General features: G+C 44.9%; 1 protein-coding gene across 1 annotated transcript in view; it reads left to right on the top strand.

Annotated features, from left to right (window-relative positions):
- The first annotated feature begins 1,294 nt into the window (after positions 1 to 1,294).
- col18a1a (collagen type XVIII alpha 1 chain a) overlaps positions 1,295 to 26,312 on the top strand; it is a 161,992-nt gene continuing 136,974 nt past the window's right edge. The window contains exons 1-2 of the mRNA XM_080786204.1: positions 1,295 to 1,561; positions 1,702 to 1,775. Of these exons, the coding sequence (XP_080642330.1) occupies positions 1,557 to 1,561; positions 1,702 to 1,775 (79 nt within the window). The 5' untranslated portion in view covers positions 1,295 to 1,556. The remainder of the gene's footprint in view (positions 1,562 to 1,701; positions 1,776 to 26,312) is intronic.

Raw genomic sequence — 26,312 nt, 5'->3', positions numbered from 1 at the left:
TATCATGATATACAGGCTCTGTGTGTTTTGTCTGTCTGCTGTGCATCTGTCAGTGTGCTAATGTTATCCAGTACGGTTGCAAAGTGTCATTATGATCAATACACTCCCACAAATCGACATAGTTTATTTTTGACCTGTACAATAAATTCATCAACATTAATGAATCCCTCGACATTTTCACATTTTCAGATTCCACTCACCTGCATCTCTCGCTCTCTCTAGGTCGTCCTCAGACGGGCCCTCCATCGTCGCCTCCAGTCATCCCGGTTCTCCATACTGGGAAAAATCACACCTGTGTGAAGTGAGTGTCGCTAATATATTAAAGTCTCACTCATGTTGATTAGGTGATGTAATGGTACTGTAGATGTAAAACAAACGTTAAATTCTCTTTATTGTTAATGGCATTTAATGTTTGTTAGGGACAAATGGCGTAAAATTTCCCTTCATTGTCGATGGCGTTTTAAAACAAACATTGAACTAAAAACACACATTAAAATGTACAAATGAACAAATGGAGTTACATTAACATTGATTTTACAATATAAATTGGGGTCCCAGAGATAGAAATGCCATTACATTTATTTACCGTATTTATTTATTTGACAGGGACAAAGCTCATTCATTAATGTCAGTTTTCACATCAATGTAAATGGGCCAGAGTTAGCCAAAGCAAAATTTCATCTGTAGTCCCTGGGCAGGCTCTTAAAAAATGAATGATAAAAGAAGAAAGAGAGTGTAGGGTGCCTGCACACAACACCATGCATGCGTGCTGCTGCATATGTGCAGGCACCCTACATGTCCATACCATAGAGGTCCATACAAAAACACAGTACAACAGACAAAGTGTAGGGGGTCCGTAGCCTAAATTCATGTAAAAACTGGGGGTCCTTACCGTGAATACTGGACTACTCGCCCCGGTACTGTCCTTGAAATTAAACTGAAAATCACTGCTATAGAGCCGTAAAAGTCTTCTCTTACGGGGGTCCCTGGCCTGCATCATGGCATGTCTTTTCAAATGGGGGTCCGTCGTGGGATAATTAGTGTCAATTTGGAAATGGGGGTCCGTCGTGAGATAATTAGTGTCAATGTGGAGGTCCTTGACATGAAAAAGTTTGGGAACCCGGAATTAAAACGACCTGCCCCCTTTGTCAGTCCCTGCTGTGTGTGCGCGCGTGTGTGTGTGTGTGTGTGTGTGTGTGTGTGTGTGTGTGTGTGTTGTGCTGTGCTGTGCTGTCACGGCCGTGCCATTTCTTTCCCACCCGTTCATTTCATTCCTCTCCTCTGCCAGCAGAGAGAGCACCATACCTCCCTCCCTCCTCCCCAACTACAGTCCCCACTCCCCAGCCCAGCCATCAGCTGCTCTTTCTCTCGGCTCACCCAGCGTTGTGGATCCCTGTTCGGTCTACTCTGGACGGAGGAGCAGCCTGTAGTCTGAGACCTGCTGCTGCTGCTGGAGCCGCTTCTGCTGCGTAAAGTTCAACCCCCTGTTGCCGTTCCACCTCCCATGTAGCCGCCGTTGTGTCCTCGATTCACACGGAAAAGAAGAAGAGACGAAGATGGGGTAAGTTGTTAAAGTTTTGCATCCCTCTTCTCTCCTGTCTCAACGTAACGTTTCACTGCATGGTTGTAGAATGCATTGGTGGTGCAGCAAGGTTTTTGTTGAGTGATTTAATAATGTTATACGTCCTCGATTCGGTGCAGGTGTTCGTCATGGTTGGAGCGCCTTCTTTGCTGCGTCCTGGTTCTCGTGAAGCCGATAGCGTCGCAATGGCCAGGTAAGACCGACCAGAACACAAACCTACAGCTTTAGCAGCTTTTCGGGACCCTTAGTTAGTTGTTTACCTTTTCTGAATTATTATGATACGTACTAAGGTCCAAATACAGAAAAGGTAAACAAGGGTACCGGAAGGGGCTAAAATAAAACAATCACCCGAATGAGTTGCAGCTGCATGCTTGCTTTGCGAAATTGGGGTCATCTTTGTAATGTGTGCGTTGGGCAAACTATATTGGCAGTGGAAGATGTATTCGTTCAGCACTAAAATGTGTCTTTGTTTGTGAAGTTAAATATGTATTGAAGCACCAGGACCTGCTATGTATTGTATATATAGTGCCATACTATTTGTCACTATTAAATGCACAGTTTTACTGACTAACTTACAGTAGATTAACATCCACTTTGAGGTCAGGCATTCATGGGGTCTTGCTTTCAACGCTTTGTGAAGTGAAGTCCAAAGTCTAAAAAATGCTAAGCTTCAGAAAACTGTGCCTTTTGTTTGTCCAAGTGTCTTATCTGACCCCAGACGGTTAGGGTGAGCCGTCCCTGCTTTTTCTTCTCTCCTTGTTGCTATAATATATGATAAATGATCTGTAGATCAGATACAGTGGACATACAGTATATGCAGCATAATGAACTCCCATCTCTCTGCTTTATACTGTCAGGTTTAATAGTGCAAATGAAACTACACACCGTGGTAATTGAACACCATATACTGTGCACAGAGAAATCATCAATGCTAATTTATCTTGGGAGACCCGGATCAAAGTGGTCCATTTGGGTCCATCTTTAGACCATATAACCGGTAACTGAACGGATCTAGTGCATCCTGTGTACCAGGATGTGGTGATGGAAGAGATCTCTTCCGTCATTATTGGATAATTAATCATTGGACCTCCACTGAAAGGACCTATATTTAATTTAGCAAACATTGTGAGGGTGACTTGTTGTCTGCAGCTGTCAGTCAGTCAGTCAGTCAGGTGGTATGGCTGGGGGAGGTAACTGAGAAGGATGTCCATTCATATTTGATGCTCTGTGATCTGTCCAGGCTAGACGGGCCATTTTCAGCTCTTTACTAGACGAACATTGCACCTGCTGTGATACTGTAAAGGTCAAACCGTAAATTGGCAAATCCCTTGTTTTTGAGGGTCTGACGCATGGCTTTTGAAACGACGTCATATTATGGCAGCCAAGTCTATGGACTTTTCAATGTTTGTTTAGAGCACTTTAAACAAACATTACCACCAGGTCCCTCTCACTTCACACAAGTGTGATTTTTGAGTGGTGCAACCACTCCAAGGAACAGCAAGCAATGTCCGTGTTCACGTATGTGTTGGTTCATCTATGTGACGTTAACCCACCTATGTGACTATGAGCACCAGTATGACTATTAGTACCAGTAGGGGCGCTGTTGTGCCAGAAACAGAGAGAGAGAGAGAGAGAGAGAGAGAGAGATAGTGCTGCACTGTTGCCTGCTAATGAGAGGGGAGTTGCACCACTCAGTTCACACGGGTGTGATTTTTTTTAAATAGCAGTATATGGAGTTGACTGTTCAGATTAGGGCTGGGCACCATTGTATCAATATACAGTAAGGTTGATTTCGTGACACAAGACTATAATTGTTGTCTTTTCTTGGTTTTAATCACAAAATCACGTATGGTGCCCTTTTGAGAGCCGTTTTGAAGGAGTCAAGGGATTCGCATGTCTTAACCCATTCTGAACGGGAACCCATTTTTGTGTTTTAACTATAAGTATTATGTTATACTTTAGCTATTTTAGAAAAATCGTTTGAATATATATTTCCGAGCGAACATTTTTAACTAAAATATTGGCTTCTGGGGGGTCCCTGGAACTACATATTTTGAGATGGGGGTCCGTGGCCCAATAGAGATCATTCTGGGGGTCCTTGACATAAAAAGGTTGAGCACCACTCACATAGAAACATGGGGTTTTTCAGAAAAGTTTTAGGATTTATCGTTCAAAATGGGTTTTAATGGGCGTTCCTACCAACAGTATGTCATACACTCACAGGTCAGCATAGCGAGATATAGTGATGTCTTCATAACATTCAGATGATCAGAGTCGGTACGTAATCTGAAGATGAAGTGATGTCTTCATCACATTTACAGTAGATGATCAGAGTCAGTACATAATCTGAAGATGAAGTGATGTCTTCATAACATTCAGATGATCAGTCAGTACGTAATCTAAAGATGAAGTGATGTCTTCATAACATTCAGATGATCAGTCAGTACGTAATCTAAAGATGAAGTGATGTCTTCATAACATTCAGATGATCAGTCAGTACGTAATCTAAAGATGAAGTGATGTCTTCATAACGTTCAGATGATCAGAGTCAGTAGATAATCTTAAAGATGAAGTGATGTCTTCATAACATTTACAGTAGATGATCAGAGTCAGTAGATTATCTAAAGATGAAGTGATGTCTTCATAACATTCAGATGATCAGAGTCGGTACCTAATCTAAACAGACCAGCGATGAATGACAGCCTGAACACATCGTCACCGCCAGGCGGGGGAATCTTGTCCCAAACCGTTACCTTTTCAGGAACCGGGACAAAAGAACCTGTGTTTGCAGCGAAACCCAACGTGGTTATTATTTTGTCACGAGCTTCTTTACAGGCACATGCAGAGGAGACGTCCCTCTTCTGGGCTTGTCATTATTGTTGAATTTCTTTTTAAATAGGGAATTCATTTATATAAAAAAAGGATGAACTATGGAGTGACGAGGATTCTATTCTGCTTTGATACTGAATACATGCCTATGGTAGACCAGGGGTTCTCAATCTGTGGGCCGGGACCCCACAGGTTGGTCCCCCACGTGGTCCCCAGATGACAGTAAAGTTACAATTTAAGTAACCTTTCAAATACCTTAAAATCAATACAATGGTCAATCTTTGGCCAAATTGTCAAATAATATAAGTAGCAGGCAAACATTATGAAAATAGCTGATCTACAAGCTCACGCGAGGCGTTGAGAGCTCGTACTACTGCTACTACTTACTACTGTAGATCTGCTATTTTCACAATATTTATCTTTGGAACCAAGTGAAAGTAAATGTAATCCTTAACTCCTACAATTCTAAGTACTTGTCAGGGTGGGGGTGGGGTGGGGGGTCCCCAGATCAAATATCATTATTTTGGGGGGGGTCACGGCCTAAAATGATTGATTTCACCACTGACAGTTTTTTTTACCTTATTAATCAATTTATTTATTTATTTATTATTTTAGCACAACCCTGTTTTTTGGAACTCTGCTATATATAAACCAAACAAAAAACACCTCATGTACACCAAGTAAGTTGAGGCAAATGCAAAAGAAAAATAATTTCCATCTGAAAGTCAAGATCAAGAATACCTTTTTCTTGAAATGTGCAGTGGTTTAGTTAACGGTCGTGGAAGTGCATGTCTCTGTACTGCAGAATAGATAGATATATAGTAACAGGTATAGCCAAACACCACTGAAATGAGAGTATAGACGATGCTAATGATGTTTAAAGTGCTGAAAACTGTTCCAACAGCTTGACGACATTTCCATAGGAATGCGATTGGATTTGAATGAATGTCTCCAGGTTGAATTTGAATCAGTTCTTCAGACCAAAGCCTCTTTTCTTTGAGCGGCTGAGAGCGACATGCTTGAATTTGCTCTGGATTCACATGCCGTCTCTGAGGGCTGTGGGGCAGGAATCCCTATTGTCATGTGATCTTTGACACGCAACCGCCATGGGTGCCTGGAGGGGGGGGGGGGGGGAGGAGGGGGGGGGGAGGGGAGGGGGGGGAGGGGAGGGGAACAGCTGTAAGGGGACACCCCACCAGGCCATTTAACTCATTTCGGCCTGACGTCGAAATTAAAAAAAGTCTTCAAAATCCTGACAGTTTTCTGAAATACCTCATGTTTTTGTATCAGTGGTGCTCAATATTTCATGTCAAGGACCCCCAGAATTATATGTATTTGGCCGCCGACCCTCATCTGAAAATATGTTGTTCCAGGAAGGAACCCCTCAGGGACCCCTCCAGAAGCAAAGATTTTAGTTAAAAACGTTCTGAAAGAATATATTTTCAAAGATCAAAGATACGAGTTAAAAACGTTCGCTAGTCTGAAAGAATATATTCAAACGTTTGGGCCACATTTTCACAATAAAAAAAAAATAGCAGACATACAATCGGTGCCGCGCTATGAGCTTGTAGATCTGCTAGTTTTCAATAGCTAAAGTGTAACATAATGCTTAAAACACCAAAAAGGGGTTCCCGTTCAGAGTGGTTTAATGGTTGAATTAGATGCCACATTAACAATTACAGCTGACACAGAGATTCTTCCTGTTCAGAGCAGCGGCAGAGTTTCACTAGGAGAGAAAAGAGGAATTTTGCCCGTTTGAGATTGTCGTTTTCCTTTTGTCTTGCTTTTATTACTCACAGCACATTGTTACTTTATTTTTGATCAGTGCCATAGAAAGAAAGTTATTGTATTGAATGTAAGGGTAGGTGATGCTCCTTTTGTTAAAATAAGTGTTGCGTAACTATATCTGATAGTAATAGGGCCAGGGGGGGTCTGGGTGAAAAGATCAGATCTACAAGCAGTTTTTTCTTTTTTTATGAAATTATTTTGGAAAAATAGTTGGCGACCTAGAATAATCAGTCAGTCCGCGACCCACAATTTGGGGAAACAGTGGGTCTGGGTCTCTCCCAATTCTGGCTCGGCCGGCATTGGACCCAAAAACCTGGCATACGTCAGTCAAGCTCTACTGATAAGCACCGGCACTTTGCTGACTGACTCGTACACTGTCGTACTGTAATAACACACATGGGGAGGCTCTTTCTTCAGCCTCAAATGAAGAAGTGTTCCTAGCCCATTCTGACCTGAGATCAGATTCATACGAGGTTTCCACATGGACACACACAGGTCTGATTAACCCATTCTGACCTGAGATCAGATTCTAAAAATGTCATTCATTCTTCGATTTTTCAAAAATAGCAGACCTACAAGCTCGTAGCGCGCCACTCGGTGGCGCGCTACGAGCTTGTAGATCTGCTATTTTTCAATAGCTAAAGCATAACATGATGCTAACACCAGAATGGGTTCCCGTTCAGAATGGGCTAGATGGAACATCTGTTTACATGTCCTGTACATAGTTCACTGGGGAAACATCTGCTTCCATTCCTCAGGTAATTCTCCAAAATGGTTGATCTCCTAACCTTTCCTTATTTCTCTCTTTGGCGCTCCGGAGTGCCGCCGCCGGGCAAATTCACAGTTTTTTGTTCTCACGTCACGTGACCTTTTGACATAATCATCAGGCTCAATAGCTCTGGTTTATTGAGTCGGCTCCCAAAGGCATTTTGCTGCTTTCCTGCTTCCCCCCCCCCCCCCCCCGTGCTCACAGTTCACACCTCCACAGAGAGAACCTAGAAACAAGGTCCTCTTGGATGTCAGCATGGAGGATCCGGTGTTGTTTTAGGCAGCAAATTTCAATTTGAGTTTTAGTCATAGTCTTTGGGACTGAAACTTCACCTGTAATGTCTTAGTGTTAGTCTAGTTTTAGTCGACTTTAATGTCATAAGATTTTAGTCGACTAAATCTACAGTTGATTTAGTCGACTACAATGTAATTTGGCGGGTCCTGATGCAATTTACAATTTACAATTTAGGCATTTAGCAGACGCTCTTAATCCAGAGCGACTTGCATTAAGCAAGAACAAAAAAGCATGGGAATACATCACATTAAATGCCGTCGTAATGAGTGTTTTTACACTTGCTGAAAATAGCCGATCTACAAGCTCACAACGTGTCGCAACGCGACGCGTTGTGAGCTTGTAGATCAGCTATTTTCAGCATGCAACCAAGTGTAAAATGCTTCTACTGGATCTCTTGTCCACTAGTCCCTTCCTAACATTCTAGTCTAGTTTTTATTTGTTGACGAAATTGTCAGTATATGTAGTCTTAGTTTTAGTCATTGTAGCTTAGTTTTCATTTAGTTTCCATTTGTTTTTGTCAGTGAAAATAGGTAGTCGACGAACAATTTTCGTCTTAGCTTTAGTCGACGAAAACAACACAGGATGGATCCAATCCTCTCTTTTTTTTTCTTTTTCTTTTTTTTACTTTCACACTTATTTTTTAAACTTGCTATATTGGATTCCAAAACCAAACTATACAGATTTGTGTTGATGACAATCGGTTAAATAATGACGATTTAAAAAAGCGTGATTGTCTGAACGTGTCTGCCACAGAATGCCAGAGAAAGCCTTTACTACTACAGTATCTCAACAATGTGCCTTGAAGCCCTAAATCCATAACTTCACTCTCAAGTTTCTTTTTGAACCCTGTCGATAATGCATCTTTTTTTTCTTCTTAATGTCTTTCTTTCTTTTCTTTTCTTTTCTTTTCTTTTCTTTTCTTTTCTTTTCTTTTCTTTTCTTTCCCCCCCCTTTCTTTTTTTTTTTTTACCATTTCTGCCTATAATGGCATGCCCAGAATAGGGTCATTGATTGATTGATTGATTGATTGAAATATTTATTATCAGTTTGCAGAATTACAGTACATTTCAAGCACAAACTCAATACAGAGACTGTTAACTGTGAGTGGACGACCCAATTAAGCATTACACTTGTTTACAACAGGGTCCACATTGTTCAATTCATCAAAACATTTAGAGACGTACAAATAGACACTTCTATGTAGTTAAAGAACAGAACAGGAATTCATCATAAAGGAAGCAAAAGGGGAAAAGATACATATACAGTGAGGGGAAAGTGGTGGGGGGGATTCAGATTTTACAGAGGCCAGTTTCAAATCGCAGCCGTCCGTAGGTGCCCTTTGAGAGCTTCCCTTTGAAGGAGTCAAGGGATTCACATGTCTTAATGACTGTTGGTAGGGCGTTTCACATTTTGGTGGCATAGGAGCGAAAATAATTTAGTCCCTTGATATGCCAGGTTGAGGGGGTAAAATACTGTAGTCTGGTATTAATGTTACAATTGATTGATTACTGAAGAAATCAAGGTCTGGAGACGAGGAAACAAACCGACAACAACACACTTGTGTGTGTAAACTTAAAGCCACTAAACTATCCCTTCAAAGAAAGTGGAGCTTTCTGTAGTCAAGTGTTCAGATTGTTCTGGGCCGCAGAAACAGGGTCATTGTGAGATGGAATCACATTCTGTTGGCTCGGTGGACCTTGTTAGGTCTAATCCTTGGGATTTTCCACTCAATGAAGTGATTTAGTCTTGGCTAGTGTTTCTGTCTGGAGGTGCCCCATGCCAACGGACGACAAGGCTCGATTAGGTGTAACCCATTCTGACCTGAGATCAGATTCACTAAAAATGTCTTCTACATCCTGACCGTTTTCTGAAAAAGCCTATGTTTACTATTTCAGTCGTTCTTCGATTTTTCCAAAAATATCAGACCTACAAGCTCATAGCGCGCCACCAAGTGGCGCGCTATGAGCTTGTAGATCTGATATTTTTCAATAGCTAAAGCATAACATAATGCTATAACACCAAAAAGGGGTTCCCGCCCCAAAATGGCATAAGATAAAAGATAAACCTGTATATGATTTCCCACAGGGGGAAATTCCGGCACTCTGAATAATTTTGTGTAATAATGGCTCTTACAATTTGTCACAACTTGTCGTATTGGGATCCCCTCCTTAGACAAATTATATACAGGTCACTCCCTTACTTTGACTGTGTTAAATAGCTGGTAGTTTGTAGTCTTTTGGTGGAGGCTTTTATGTGTGCAAGAGAGAGAGAGAGAGAGAGAGAGAGAGAGAGGTTATGGGTGGAGCGATGTTCTGTGGATATATTCAAACCTTTTAAGTGTACGGTCCGACTACTCTACGAACCTCCCTGGTTTGCCTCTTCTTCTTTCAGTGTGATTTCAAAGACCGGGTGGAGGGGGTGGGGGGGGGTGGGGGGGCGTTGGGGATTGACACTACCCTAATGCCCCCCTCCTCTCTCTATTCCTACTCATGCCAGTGTGACCACCAGTACTGTCTTTTGTCTGTCACTCATACCGAGACGTACGGCATGGGACGATCATATCCCGACAGCCACAGACAGTCGTCCAACACATAATATGGAGTCTCAGTAATGGACTCGACTCAACTCACCTTTTTTCAAAAACCCCACTTGACACAGCAGAGCTGTAACAACATCAGACATTCCATTCATTACTGTATGTGTCCCTTTGTGATCTGGGGACGAGGGGGGGGGGGGGGGGGGGTAGGTGGGATTGTGAGGGGTCATAAAGAGACAACAATGTTTTACGACCTCCTCCTCGTCTCAAGACCAGAGACCTGTCTGGGTCTTTAAAGCTTAGTGTAACAAAAACATGACAAGGACGGACCACAGCGCCACACAGCTCGGCTGTCACAGACAGAGACGGAAGACGTCTTCTGTCTGTCTGTCTGTCTGTCACAGAAGACTGTCTGTGTCTCTGTCACAGACAGAGACAGAAGACGGTGTCTTCGTCTTCTTCTTAACAGGGGAGAAACGCCCCGGAAAAGAGCTGAGTAAATGTAAACTTTAATGTGGATGTTATGTTATTTCTAAGATATAGCCATGGTGGTTACTTCCTGATTTGATTTATTTGATTTCTTTATCACAATTATTATTATTATTATTAAATCCATTCTGGATTTCAACCCATCTTCATATAATAGAGCCTCACTAATGTGTCTCATAGGAGGGCTGTGGGCAGTTCAGAAACCGTCTTCCAGTGACATCATCGATGGGGAATACAAGCTAATATAGAAACTGCAGGCTTTCTAGTCCTGAAAAGTTGCAATGCGAAAATGGAAGCCGTCGTTCTCACGATAATGAAAATCAAAACATTTTTGTTAATTAAATCTTGTTTAAAAAAATAAATCTGCCTCATGATGATGTCACTGGAAGAGTGGTTAAAGTGGTTAAGTCTAAATCTAAAAATGACAGATGCTTTCCCCGGTCTTAATTAAACAGGACATCATACTCCTGTTACAGTAAATGTGATTCGTTCACCCTCTCTTGCATATGCATGGGAATACTTCCTGACAGTATATTATTAGATCATGTTAAAATCTGCGAAAGGACTCCTCCTTCCGACCCTGTGCGCATTCCAGCTTATTACGTTAATTAATAATTACCAGCACATGTTTTATATATTGTTTCATTCAAGACCTCACACAACAAGAACTGCACAATCATGCAAATGGCCCCCGGCTAGATAGATATGTCCTGTTTAACCCCCATGATATGGCGTTGTTGGGCTGTGAGTGACCTGAAGGGCCACGTACCCCTCTTGTTCAAAGTTGTCACCCTGCTTTATGTTTAAACGCCATGCAGTCGAATCAATAACTCACTCTTTGATCATCATAGCATCATAGCTGACCTTTCCGGAGGTCACGGTCGCCGTAGCAGGGAGTCAGGGACCTGCCTGCTGGTTCCAGTTACGTCCCCATTTTATTTATTCCTGGTTGCGCAAACCGAACACGGGCACAGATCTGAGCACAAACCGAACACAGGCACAGATCTGAGCACACTGGGAGCTTCAAACCGAACACGGGCACAGATCTGAGCACACTGGGAGCTTCAAACCGAACACGAGCACAGATCTGAGCACACTGGGAGCTTGTAGGTCTTGTAGATCTGAGCACACTGTGAGCTTGTAGGTCTTGTAGATCTGAGCACACTGTGAGCTTGTAGGTCTTGTAGATCTGAGCACACTGGGAGCTTGTAGGTCACGGCTGTTTTTCCGTTGCGTGGCGGTGACACTGATGTGCAACCGAGTGTAAAATCTGACATTATCCCATTCTGGGCTTTACGGGAAAAACCCCCCTGGTGTTTTATAACTAAGCATTATGTTTATACTTTAGCTATTGAAAAATAGCAGATCTACAAGCTCATAGCGCGCCACCGAGTGGCGCGCTACGAGCCTGTAGGTCTGCTATTTCTTTGAAAAATCGTAAAAAATGCGGCACAAATCTTTGAATATATATTCTTTCAGAGCGAAAAGCGGTGAAGGAGATGGGAAGTGACATTGGCCAAGGCTGTCAGCTAAGATATCTGTTGGCAGTCAGTCAGGGTTCAAGATCATGTTCAGACCTCAGAATGTATCGTAAACAGACTGACTGACTGAAGGAGTGAACATTAATAATGTCCCTTTGCTCGCCACACACAGTATAATTAAATTATATGGACTTGTCGAGACCAGGGTGATGGATCTGGTGAAGGAGAAGATCTGTTCTAGTGTGTAATGTTGACACAGTAGGACAGTTTATTTTCACTGTGATGTGAAGTGGGGTGAGAGGGTCATCATGGCTCTGGGTAATGTGGTCAGGTGGAATTATAGCCTAGAGCTGTCGCTATTACACATTTAACTAAACGATTAATTGTCATACTAATAATTGCAATTAACGATTTATTTATTTTTTGGGCATTTTAACTTTTGGCATTGAACAGCATCGGAAACAAATTTAATTTCTGTTTGCCTTTTAGGATTCCTAAACAAATATTGCATATTCCAGCGGAAATAGCTGATCTACAGTACAAGATCAAAATGCTATTTAGCATCTATTTCTGCTTTATTTTGTCTGTATGGACATTTTTCAACATGGAAACAATTATGACAATTTTGCAAAAGTAAAGTAATGAAGAAAAAAACAAACAAAAGGAACAAAAGAAACCTTGGACAGTAAGGGTCGATTCATACTCCTATTTTAGAGCCGAATAAAAGTCGGTTCGGCTCTGTAGAGCCTACAATGTGACGTCATTTGAGGTTCGGGGGGGGCGGGTACCGTCCTAAAGTCGGCTCTTCGGTGCTACTGAAATTTTCTGACGAGCCGAAATCATTTCGGCTCTACAGCGCCGAAACAGGAGTATGAATCGGCCCTAAGTAATTGTCCTCGGATCAATTAATAGATGACAGAAACTTAGGGTTGGGGTTTCAGTGCATTATGTTATACTTTAGCTATTGAAAAATAGCGGATCTACAAGCTCATAGCATGCCACCGAGTGGCGCGCTACGAGCTTGTAGGTCTGCTATTTTTGAAAAAATCGTGAAAATGCGGCACAAATCTTTTTAATATATATTCTTTCTTCAGAGCGAACGTTTTTTTTTATTTCGACGTCAGGTCAGTTCCGAAAACTGTCAGGATGTAGAAGACATTTTTAGAATCTGATCTCAGTTCAGAATGGGTTAATTACATATAAGATTTTCATGACACTGTCGGGAACACTTTGATCTTCAGTTTTGACCTACTTACTATAAACGGACGTCTCGTGACAACAACACGGTCTAAATCTAGTATATATATACGCTTTGCTCCAGTCAGTGTAACTTTGTTAAAACTAAACCAGTTAGAAGAGGCTTTGTTCTCATGTTGTAAAGTCCTCTCTCTCTCTCTCTCTCTCTCTCTCTCCCCTTTTCAAGGTACGAATCAGTTTGGCCTACACAAAGCATCCTTCTTAAGGATCTTTGGCTGACAGCTGTTATTTGTATCTTTTATGTGCTCTCTAGGCTCAGTGTTTCAGGTGCGTCGGGTCGCTCCTCTCTCTCTCATTCTGTTCCGCGGTGTCAAACTGCCGGGTTTGACAGTTGTGCAAACCACAGAGAGGGGAAAACATAATGACTGCCTGTGTTCTTAAAAGAGGAGGATTTGTTCGAGCCACTCCGTCGCTCTAACGCAACACCCGACTAATGGTACAGCCAGCGTCCTCATGGCCTCTCGGCAGCTCTTTCCTGTTTACGGAGGGCCAAACCCTCACTTATACTCTCCTGTCTTTGTTTCCTCCAGGTAACAGTTATACTGGAGACCATGTGAAGCTTTGCTTTTTTGGGTCAAATGACAGGATTCCATTATGTTGTACAGTTACAGTCAGTGTTGTTGGGCCTTTTTAAACGATGAGCAAGAAGATAGATATCCTTTTGACAATTTTCCTGACTTCAACTATAGCCCACACAGACACAACACCGGGCCTTGAAACTTTGATTGCAAATAGTTTTCTTTCTTTTTTTTGTCATTGCAAAGATTTTGTTCTGGTGAATGATATGTCCTATAGTACTGTCTGGTTAAACTGTAGTCTCACATAGGAGGCGAAATGGTTTCAGCCTTTAAAAGATAGTCTTCACTCGCTCCAAGCCAGTGTTTGGCGAACAGTGAACAGAGTGGCATTTCGCCAACGCACGGCCTTTCCGACTATGTGTCTTCCACGTGCGGTTGGGGTTAAGGTTAGGGTTAAGGGACAGGGTCAGTAATGCAGCGAGTTGGAATGGGCGATGCGACGAAATAGCGGGCTTTCAGAATGCCAGGCGTGCAAACCGTACTGGGTTGACATCAGACTGTCCTCTTGACCCCTCCTGAACCTCCTGAACCTTGAAGAGGTCACTAACTAACTGTATCCCTCTTTTTATGGAGGACATCGTTGTGCTACTTTTGGTGCTCTGAAAACAAAGCAAACTAATAAGCCAAATTTTATCCCCCTGGCCAGCCTGATGGAGGGGAAAGGAACTGGTTGGAATAACGTGTTCCTTCCACGCGCTACGTCCAACCAGGGAAACTCCCCCCTGTCAGGTGTAAAGGAGCAACTTGGACACTCGGGCATGAAGGAAGCATGAGTTCAAGTCCGTTGCTCTCCCCTTGTCCCCCATATATGGGGACTAGGTCGGTCTCCCCTTGTCCCCCATATATGGGGACTAGGTTGCTCTCCCCTTGTCCCCCATATATGGGGACTAGGTTGGTCTCCCCTTGTCCCCCATATATGGGGACTAGGTTGGCGGAGGGTGTGTAGAGCCCAGGATCACATTAGATGATTGACACAGGGGTGAAAAATGGGTTACAACATCGTGGGATAAAAAATATATTTAATAAAAAATAATAAGCCACATTTTGAAGGGACAGTTCGGTTTTTGGGGGAATTGTACTATACAGTATATATATAACATATATATTATTATACTTATTCAGAGTCAGACAAACCTTTTTACAGCATGGTTCTGTGAGAGCCTAGCCGTCTAGAAGAGGATCTGTGTGTGTGTGTGTGTGTGTGTGTGTGTGTGTGTGTGTGTGTGTGTGTGTGTGTGTGTGTGTGTGTGTGTGTGTGTGTGTGTGTGTGTGTGTGTGTGTGTGTGTGTGTGTGTGTGTGTGTGTGTGTGTGTGTGTGTGTGTGTGTGTGTGTGTGTGTGTGTGTGTGTTTCCGACCTACGCCATATCTCTTGTGCCTGTGTCACTGCCACTATAGAATTGAATTGCCTTTTTTGTGCTCGTCTTGCCTATCCTGGAAAAGTTTAAAGGTGCATTTCACTGCTTTATTATAGAAGAGCTGCTACTTGATCACCTTAAACATGGATGGAATTGGGCTAGGCTATGCTATGCATACCTTCAACCTGCCTGCAGGCAGGGAGAGATCCATGAGTCTGTCTCTACCTTCAACCTGCCTGTCTGTCCAGTCTGTCTCTACCTGGGCAATCTGAGAACCCATCGTCCAAGAATAAAGGAAAAACAGTGCCCTCTTTTCTCGAGAGACTACAATCTGGCTAACTAACTAGAAAGAAATACAGACAGGCAGGCAGACGGAGACATACATACAGACACAGAGAGACACACACACACACACACACACACACACACACACACACACACACACACACCCCCTCCTGTGAACCGGATGTTGAAGACATCTTTTATGTATCAAAGACAGTTAAATGTTACACGCAGTATCGTAAACCTATTTAGTCGTATTCCAGTGAAAGACCTACCAAGTGACTGTTAATTAATGACACCTCGCCCTGACTATAGAAAGACCTCTGACTCGCTTTGGGAAACCTTTGAGTAACAAATTGAGGTCACTTTCACACTCTGAAAGAACTCAAATGTTTTACTTAAGTCAAAGTATCAATGATGAAATTCTCTGTTACAAGTAAAAAGTCCAGCATTTAAAATGTACAAAAGTATTGGTATCAAAATGTCACTTAAAGTACCAAAAGTAGTAACCTCATTATGCAGAAGTGTAATGTAAAAGTAAAAGTACAATATTTGCCTTTGCATTGTGTTATACTTTAGATATTTTTGAAAAATCGTGAAAAAGTGGCGCAAATCTTTGAATATTTTCAGAGCAAACCTTTTTAACTCTTTGCTTCTGGGGGGGGGGGTCCCTGAAACAACATAATATTTTCAGAAGGGGGTCGGTGGCCAAATGGAGATAATTCTGGGGGTCCTTGACGTGAAAAAGGTTGAGGACCACTGACATAGAAACATGAGGTTTAACCCTGTGAGAACCACTGACATAGAAACAAGAGGTTTAACCCTGTGAGAACCGCTGACATAGAAACATGAGGTATTTCAAGACCTTTTTTAAATGTCAACATCAGGCCTAAACAGTTATAGTTTCCAGCGCCGCTCAGAGCTGCCACTCTGTCTGTCAGCAGCACCGTACCGGGCCGCCCGGGTTCTCTCTCTCTCTCTCTCTCTCTCTCTCTCTCTATCTCTCTCTCTCTCTCTCTCACCCCGGCTGAACGGCGCTGGTTGCCATGGTCACCAGGTGCGGGTCTGGCCCGCTGAGCCACAAAGGCTCATTTGGCTGCCGACCCGTGATGTAGGAAACCGGATCCGTGTACCTGGCGCCCTCGTCCCACCAGCCTCCAGCTTTCAGGAGTGTTTTACATGTCCTTGTTAACCCATTCTGACCTGAGATCAGATTCATACGAGGTTTCTACTGGACACACACTGGTCTGATTAACCCATTCTGACCTGAGATCAGATTCTAAAAATGTCAGTCCTTCGATTTTTCAAAAATAGCAGACCTACAAGCTCGTAGCGCGCCACTCGGTGGCGCGCTATGAGCTTGTAGATCTGCTATTTTTCAATAGCTAAAGCACGACATGATGCTAACACCAAAACGGGTTCCCGTTCAGAATGGGTTAACCCATTTTGGGGCGGGAAGGGAAGGGAACACCTTTTTGGTGTTTCAACTAAGCATTATTGCGAACGCAGTGAGCACTTACTATGAGACCTAGCAGATCATGTCTGTGTGTGTGTCCGTGTGTGTGTCCCCCCTTTGTGCCCATATATGGAGCTGAGTGATTTGTTTGTGATTGATGTAACACACTCCATATTTGGACGTATAGCTGCTTTTTTGGGACTCCTTATATGGTTATGGCTAAGTTAAAAACTTAACTTAAAAAAATAATAACTTAAAAATAAATCTTAAAAAAAACCCAAATATGTACGAGCTGCGTTCGCTTCCCGCGTTTGCGCGTCTTACTGGTGTCATGCTTTAGCTATTGAAAAATATGTCATTGTTGCATTCTGAAAAATTCGGACCTCACTACTTGCCATTCCCGTCCCCTCTTTCCCCTCCCTGCTTATGTATGGGTTTGACTCCCAAGACGCAGCCGGGCCGGGCCCATCCACGGCCCAGTCGACCACACCACCGCCACACCGCTACGGCAGCTTTTTCTAGGACGCTCATTCAGCCGTCCTTCAAGAGCCGCAGCGTCTGCCCCCCCTCCTCCCCCCTCTCTTTACAAACCTCACACCACAGCAGGGGTGTGACCCCCCCCCCTCAGGGAGGACAGATTAACATCAAACCTGCCTATAGAAGCTGCTGCCTGGCCTGGGACAGAAAAACAGAAACGGATTTACAGATTCCAAGGAACGGCAATGTTAACCTATGTATGTGACTATGAGTACCAGTAGGGGCAAAAGTGGCGCTGTTGTGCCGGAAACGGAGAGAGAGAGAGAGATGGTGCTGCACTGTTGCGGGGAGAGGGGAGTTGCAACACTCAGTTCACATGGGTGTGATTTTTTTCATTGTGATCTACTATCCTACTGTGTGTGTGTGTGTGTGTGTGTGTGTGTGCGTGTGTGTGTGTACGGTTGTAATGCACGTAACTCGAGAACCGTTCTTGTCGACTTCTAATTCGACACACGCGTTCCACACGCCCACAGGGAGTGCAGTGCCCGGTATCGAGTCGGTCGGACCCACGGTTCTCCAGGACCACCACAAAAGGCTCTGCTCAGGCTCTGCCAGTGGGCCTAATCAACCTCCTAAATCCTCTCACCTCTCGCAATTCCCAGCCTCTGCCTCAGCCAATTGATTGCCATGACAACCACACACCTGACAATTGATAACCAGACCATGTACACTTTTCACAGTCAGTCAGTTTGCCCTGTTCAGACACACAGGCAGATACAGAGATCTCCATGTGGGACACAGACAGACAGACAGACAGACAGACAGACAGACAGACAGACAGTTAAAATGGCTGCTATGACAAGTTGACACAGGTCCCATTGCGTGAACTGTGGTTCTTTAAGTGGCATTTGTAATCTTTTTCTGTAATTCATTAATCGAAATGAATCAGTTAAAAGTCCCACAGCCGTATATCTTCAAAGCTTGGGGTGTAGCAGCAAAACCCCTCACAGCCTCAGCACTTCATGCCAAGAAGAAGGCTGGGCCGAGCGAAAGCCTTTTCTGCTCATAACTCGGGCCGCTAATTGTTAGGTGAATTTATGAGCGGGGGGGCGGACAATGAAGGACAGCCTCCATTCACTGCATGGCCAGCAGGGGGCCACAGATGGCACGGTGGGCCAGGTCAGGTGGCACGGTGCCAGCCTGGGCCCAGGTGGCACCGTGCCATCCATTGAGACACAACAGGGAGAAAAGGGAACTTAACCCATTCTGACCTGAGATCAGATTCTACAAATGTTCTTCTATACATCCTGACAGTTTTCTGAAAAAAGCTATGTTTCTATGTCAGTCGTTCTTTGATTTTTCAAAAAATAGCAGACCTACAAGCTCGTAGTGCGCCACTCGGTGGCGCACTACGAGCTTGTAGATCTGCTTGTAGATCTGCTTGTAGATCGGCCGCCGACCCACCTCTGAAAATATGCTGTTCCAGTGACCCCCCCCCCCCAGAAGCAAAGATTTGAGTTTAAAACGTTTGCTCTGAAAGAATATATATTCAAAGATTTTGCACTACCATTTTCACGATTTTTCAAAAACAGCAGAACTACAAGCTCATAGCGTGCCACCGAGTGGCGCGCTACGAGCTTGTAGATCTGCTATTTTTTCAATAGCTAAAGCATAACATAATGCTAACACTAAAAAAAGGGGTTCCCGCCCAGAATGGTTTAAGCCAACTGTATGGTCGTTACTGTTACAGCGTTTTAGAGGACCAGTGAAAGATTTGCGGGGGCCGTTTCTTCTTCGCAGAGACGGCGGTGGCATTTTCTCTCTTTTTTTCTTTTTGGCAGAGAGGGTGGGAGGTCTGGCCGGCGGAACATTCCCTGTAACCCTCGCTGGTCACTGGTCGCCTGGGCCATGAAGTCCTGTTTGTAGCCTGGCTGCACAGCATGAACGGAGGAGTCCCCCAAACAGTTTCACAGTTCCAAGTTTATGGCCATATTATCCAAGGCTTATAGATATAGACTCTGTGTCCCTTTTCTTTGTCTTTGCCACACTATTCAAACCAATACACTGTGCTGTGTGTAAACTGTAGACTTTCAGTTTCCTGTGTTGAAAGTATTTTAATGGCTTAAACACTAGGGGTAGCGGTGGCCGAACGGTTTGCGGAGCGCTCTTGATAACGTTAAAATGACCACCGCTGAAGTGCCCTTGAGCAAGGCATTGAACCCCTACCATGAAATGTTCTACGAGCAGGGCCTGGCTGTAAACAAGTTCTTGAGATTGTTACCCAGTTACCCTGCAGGGTAAACATAGTACCTTTCCTTCTTTCTTTCTTTCTTTCTCTTGTATACTTTTTGGGTGGTGCAACCACTCCAAGGAACAGCAATGTCCGTGCCGATCTACAAGCCCACAACGTGGCACAATGTGCAGCATTGTAAGCATGTACATCGGCTATTTTTTCACTGGATGTGATTGCCTGTTTAGGTTGTGCCCAAAATAGGGTTGGTGTGGTTTAAAAACAGAACTCAGAAGAGTAGCAGTGGCCGAACGGTTTGCGGAGCGTTCTTGATATCGGAAGGGGATACGCTAGTTTGTATCCCCGGACCGGCACGTTAAAATGACCACCGCTGAAGTGCCCTTGGACAAGGCATTATGTTCTATGAGCAGGGCCTGGCTGTAAACAAGTTCTTGAGCTTTAGTCCAGTTCCCCTGGGTAAACATAGTACCTTTCCTTTCCTTAGTCCAGTTACCCTGGGTAAACATGGTACCTTTCCTTTCCTTAGTCCAGTTACCCTGGGTAAACATGGTACCTTTCCTTTCCTTAGTCCAGTTACCCTGGGTAAACATGGTACCTTTCCTTTCCTTAGTCCAGTTACCCTGGGTAAACATAGTACCTTTCCTTTCCTTAGTCCAGTCCCCCTGGGTAAACATAGTACCATTCCTTTCCTTTACAACCGATCACTTTGAACAGGGCTATTATTGTGGAAAAATGCGTACTTTAATCTCGAGCTTACTTCCACAATGTCTGAGTTTTGGGGATAAAACCTCATTAAACATTAGTCCTTAGTAGGACTCAATCTGGAAGTGACTATGGTGTTCACTTCAAATGGGTTCTTCATGCAGATATTTCACCATAATACCACAACAAGGTACACAGTCTGCCGTTAGTCTTTATTAGTTTGTGGAAATGCCCACATGCTAACAATAAGTAATGTTTGCTCGTTGCCTGGCAGGCTGATGTGGTGGGAGGCAGCGTTTGTCAGGAAGTAACAAACCTTTTTATTTTGTTTTTTTTGTAAAAGGTTGAGATAATGATGATGATTTACCTTTGGCACTTTGCCACGTTATAAATTATTTATTAAATCTGGCAACAGAAGTCTTCTAGACCTTAACCCATTTTGACCTGGGAACAATTCTACAAATGTCTTCTAAATCCTGACAGTTTTCTGAAAAAGAAAACATGTTTCTGTGTCAGTCGTTATCAAACATTTTCATGTCAAGGACCCCCAAAATATATTAAATTGGCCTCTGACCCTCATCTGAAAATATGTTGTTCCAGGGACCCCCCCGCCCAGAAGCAAAGATTTGAGTTAAAAACGTTCGCTGTGAAAGAATATATATTCAAAGATTAGCGCCACATTTTCACGATTTAAAAAATTGCAGACCTACAAGTTCATAGCGCGGCACTCGGTGCCGCGCTATGAGCTTGTAGATCTGCTATTTTTCAATAGCTAAAGTATAACATAATGCTTAGTTAAAACACCAAAAGGGGTTCCCACCCAAATTGGTGCCGTTGCAGTACGTATAATGTGCACGCATAATGTGCTTCTACTTTACATGTGCTAATGTTTTCAAGCACTTTAATTTGCATATAACGCGCGACATGGTCAAAATGGCAGATTGAAAAGTTATAAAAAGTCAAATTATGTCCAAATACAGAGCATCATACCGGCCAAACCGATATATTGATCCGTCTCTATAGTTCAATATACGGTATAGGTACAGTAGATGGTGTTGTCATGCATTGTGGCCTCTCTACGTTCATTCTAAATGATTCTACCTTATGGTGGAACGGGAAAGGGAAAAACAAATCTAGTTGCACGATACAGTAATTCTCTTACATTCATAGTTAACCCATTCTGAACGGGAACCCATTTTTGGTGTTAGCATCACGTTATGCTTTAGCTATTGAAAAACAGCAGATCTACAAGCTCATAGCGCGCCACCGAGTGGCGCGCTACGAGCTTGTAGGTCTGCTATTTTTGAAAAAATCGAAGAACGACTGACTTTTTTTTTATTTTTAGAATCTGATCTTGGGTCAGAATGGGTTATAATCAGACCAGTGTGTATAGTCCAGTGGAAACCTCGTATGGATCTGATCTCAGGTCAGAATGGGTTAAGATATCAAAGTGAGAGCGAACGGCCCCGGGGCTCTCTGGAACAGTCAAGCGAGTAACCAGCTCCTCCGTGCCTGTTCACCCACCCACGCCCTTCAGCTAGGATTTCACAGCACTCAGAAAGCATGAGGAGACTTTTCCCTTTTTTCCTTTTGAAAACCAATGCATTGCTTCCATATTTCCCCCCCCCCCCTCCTCCCCCTCCCCCTCTTCACCCATGTCTCCTGTACTACCCCCTCCCCCCCCCACCCCTCCTCTTTCTATGCTGCTCTCAAAGAATGGTAAAGGTCAGTGACCTTTTCGGTGCCTCCAGGAATGAATCACTGTGAGATGTTATCAGCGATCTCTGTTGGTTTTAGCAATTAGCCGCCGTGTACAAGAAGAAGTACATGTTCAGGAATTTTCTTCTATCCCTCAAAAAAATGTAAACGTTCCAAAAGATTCTCCAGATATTTTCACAAAAATCACACCTGTGTGAACTGAGTGGTGCAACTCCCCCTCTCTGCTCTCCCCTGCCCCTCTCTCTCTCTCTCTCTCTCTCTCTCTCTCTCTCTCTCTCTCTCTCTCTCTGTCTCTCTGTCTCTCTGTCTCTGTCTCTCTCTCTCTCTCTCTCTCTGCTCTCTCTCTCTCTCTCTCTGTAATTAGCACTAGGCAACAGTGCAACACTATCTCTCTGTTTCTGGCACAACAGCTCCACTTTTGCCCCTACTGGTACTCATCATAGTCACATAGGTGAAGACAGACATTGCTGTTCCTTGGAGTGGTTGCACCACTCAAAAACATTTATAAAGAAAAGACAAAAGGTCATTACACACTGGCGAATTAGCGACGCGATATATTCGTGCGAATAATTCGCATAAAAAAAAAACAATTGAAGTCCTGCATGCAAGCTTCCACATCAGTGGCGAATGTGCGAAAATGCGACCGTTTTCGCTCTTTATTTGTTCGCTCTGGTGTCGTATTTTGCAGAGATTCGCAGGCGAACTGCAACATGCGATATTTTGCATTTTCAGATCGCTTATTCGCATCGCGTCGCTAATTCACCAGTGTGTAATGACCTAAAGAAGAAAGAAGTGAAAATAGCCGATCTACAAACTCACATAGCGTGGCAAATAAATGTCCCCAAATGTGACTTTTTGAGTCTGGATTAGATTTCCTCTCCTCAGTATACTGTCCTCTCCTCTCCTCTCCTCCCTCCTCACATCGTCTCCACAGCTGACACAATATTATCCAGGTTGAGTAACGAGCGATTTGTTTAAGATTTATGGAGAAATCCGACCGGATGGAATTCTGTCACAGCTGTATGGGGTCGGGTGGGGTCACATGACACATCACATGATCATACCAGAGGTGGTAAAAGTACTCAGACTTTTAGTTAACGCTGTAGGAAATACTTGCCTTTAATATAGTGGTTGCAAAAGGTATGAAGACTATTAACTGATTGCTTGAGTTCTGGTCAGGTTTTGGTAAATAATAAGTATAGTTCTGGTCATTTGGTGTGGGTCTGGGGGGCCACCAAGGGGCCAGTGAGGCGCTCCAACGTTGAAGCACTGGGCCCTAGTGGTAAGAGGAAGGACTGCAGGCGGACCCGTGGATTCATGACAAGGAAACCCCCGTACAGCAGCTGGGCTTTAACATTGAGCGCTCGGTTGCACTTCCGCATTTGGGCACCAAAATTTGGTGGTCCAATGTTGACCTATAGTACGAAAATACGTGGCTTGGATGCACCTGCAGGTTCTGCAGGCTCCACCTGGGCAACGGTGGTACTGCAGGCTCCGCTTGCGGCTCGAGTGTCCCTCCTAAAGGCCTCATCGACCTAGTTCTGCCAAATAGAGCAACTTTTGTTCAACTTAGACCCCTTTGTCACAGAACTATGGTTTTGTGCTCCGTGATATGCAGACTATCAGTGACGTAAATAGGTTGTCCAATGTAATGGGTCCCCGGGACCCAGGGGGGGTCTTTTTAGATGGGTCCCCACAGGTCCCAGGGGGGGTCTTTTTAGATGGGTCCCGGTACCCAGGGGGGTCTTTGTAGATGGGTCTACAGGGACAGTGCCGTGCCATGAGCTTGTAGATCTGCTATTTTTCAATAGCTAAAGTATAACATAATGCTTTAAAACACCAAAAGGGGGTTCCTGCCCAGAATGCGTTAAGTAAATGCCCTTAATGACTTTCCACCACTGCATGTTACGCCTGTGTCGTCCTTCCTTTGGGGTCAAAATGATTTCTTGGCCTCGGGTTCACCAAGTTCACCATGCAGGTCCTAGATCAGTGTGGCGGGGCACCGCTGCCCCAAAGCCCCCCCAAAGCCCCCCCGTCTCATGGATTAACATGCCTTGGCCTGGCTGTCGCTGAAACAGCCCAGGAGCATGGTGGCCCTGTGTGGGCCCCTGGCTGTCGCTGAAACAGCCCAGGAGGAGCATGGTGGCCCTGTGTGGCCCCTGTCTGTCGCTGAAACAGCCCAGGAGGAGCATGGTGGCCCTGTGTGGGCCCCTGGCTGTCGCTGAAACAGCCCAGGAGGAGCATGGTGGCCCTGTGTGGCCCCTGTCTGTCGCTGAAACAGCCCAGGAGCATGGTGGCCCTGTGTGGGCCCCTGTCTGTCGCTGAAACAGCCCAGGAGGAGCATGGTGGCCCTGTGTGGGCCCCTGTCTGTCGCTGAAACAGCCCAGGAGGAGCATGGTGGCCCTGTGTGGGCCCCTGTCTGTCGCTGAAACAGCCCAGGAGGAGCATGGTGGCCCTGTGTGGGCCCCTGTCTGTCGCTGAAACAGCCCAGGAGCATGGTGGCCCTGTGTGGGCCCCTGGCTGTCGCTGAAACAGCCCAGGAGGAGCATGGTGGCCCTGTGTGGGCCCTTTCTCCCCCCCACTAAACGCCCCATGCAGCGGGTGGTGGAACAATGCTTGCTGGCACCCTCCTCAGTCTCAGTCTGGCCCTGGTACTAATTGAGGGTCCTGATTATTGTCTTGTCGATGAAAAGCCCCTTTTGTGCCGCGGCTCATTTTCGCTGCTGCGCGTATCCTCTATAACCCCCCCCCCCCTCCCCCCCCCGGCGGGCCTCTGATGTCGCCCCAGGCCTAACGTCATCCCCCCCCCCCCCCCCTTCATTAGAGAGGATTAGAATGTCAGCCCAAAGTGCGGGTATATACGTTTAGGATAACTGACGTCATCCGTTTTTAACCCATTTAGACCTATATAAGTTCGATGTTTCTATGTCAGTCGTCCCCAAAAATAGATGTAATCGGCCCGCCGACCCACATCATGAAAATATGTAGTTCCAGGGACCCCCCCCCCCCCCCCCAGAAGCAAAGATTTGAGTTAAAAATGTTCACTCTGAAAGAATAGAATATATATTTTCACGATAAAAAATAAATAAATAGCAGACCTACTGTACAAGCTCTTACGAGCTTTGTAGATCTGCTATTTTTCAATAGCTAAAGTAAACAACATAATACTTTAAAACACCAAATGGGGTTCCCGTACAGAACGGGTTAAAGGTGTTAGCCTCCGAGCTAATAGCAGCGGTTTTGCAGCGCCTCCATCAACACGCTGCGTGATGAGACCCAAGTGTCCGCCCCGCTTTGGGGATCTTATGGAGGAGTGTCTGCCCCGCTTTGGGGATCTAATGGAGGAGTGTCTGCCCCGCTTTGGGGATCTAATGGAGGAGTGTCTGCCCCGCTTTGGGGATCTAATGGAGGAGTGTCTGCCCCGCTTTGGGGATCTTATGGAGGAGTGTCTGCCCCGCTTTGGGGATCTTATGGAGGAGTGTCCTCCCCGCTTTGGGGATCTTATGGAGGAGTGTCTGCCCCGCTTTGGGGATCTAATGGAGGAGTGTCTGTCCCGCGTTGGGGATCTTATGGAGGAGTGTCTGCCCCGCTTTGGGGATCTTATGGAGGAGTGTCTGCCCCGCTTTGGGGATCTAATGGAGGAGTGTCTGCCCCGCGTTGGGGATCTTATGGAGGAGTGTCTGTCCCGCGTTGGGGATCTTATGGAGGAGTGTCTGCCCCGCGTTGGGGATCTTATGGAGGAGTGTCTGTCCCGCGTTGGGGATCTAATGGAGGAGTGTCTGCCCCGCGTTGGGGGTCTAATGGAGGAGTGTCTGCCCCGCTTTGGGGATCTAATGGAGGAGTGTCTGCCCCGCGTTGGGGATCTAATGGAGGAGAATCATCTGAGTGAGAGGAGGGGAAGGTCACAGTCTGCCCGGCTCATTAATCCGTGTGGATTGGATGTCTTTGGCGGTCGGTAACCTAGCAACGGAGGGATTAGGACGGCAGAATGGGCAACGTGGGGGGGGGGGGGGGGGCACTGGTTTCGGTGTGCCCCCCCCCCCCCCCCCCCCCTTTAGTTTAGTTCAGTGTGTTGGTGCCAACTGTGAGCCGCAGCAGATCAACCTGACTCCCCATTAGAAACGCATTGAGATAGCTCCAATTCAAATACGCCTGCATTGTGTGTTCCGATGCAAAGTGGACGCGTGTGTGTGTGTGTGTGTGTGTGTGACTGCGTGTGTGTGTGTGTGTGTGTGTGTGTGTGTGTGTGTGACTGCGTGTGTGTGTGTGTGACTGTGCGTGAGAGTGGGGGCTTTCCCCTTTTCAGTTTATCTCATTTTGTTTTAAGCTATTTTCCCTCTGTGGAATTTGCAGCAGTTCCGCTCCTATCCTCCGCAACTCTGAAATGTCAAGAGGTAGGATTGGAACTGTGATTGGCCTCCCATGCAAAGTGGAAGAACGCATTGTGACAAAAGAGTCTCCTCTCT

This window comes from Protomyctophum bolini (assembly GCF_963924005.1).
Source record: "Protomyctophum bolini genome assembly, chromosome: 16".
NCBI lineage: Eukaryota > Metazoa > Chordata > Actinopteri > Myctophiformes > Myctophidae > Protomyctophum > Protomyctophum bolini.
The sequence above is the reverse complement of the archived record's forward strand: the minus strand, read 5'-3'. Positions and strand labels throughout refer to the sequence as shown.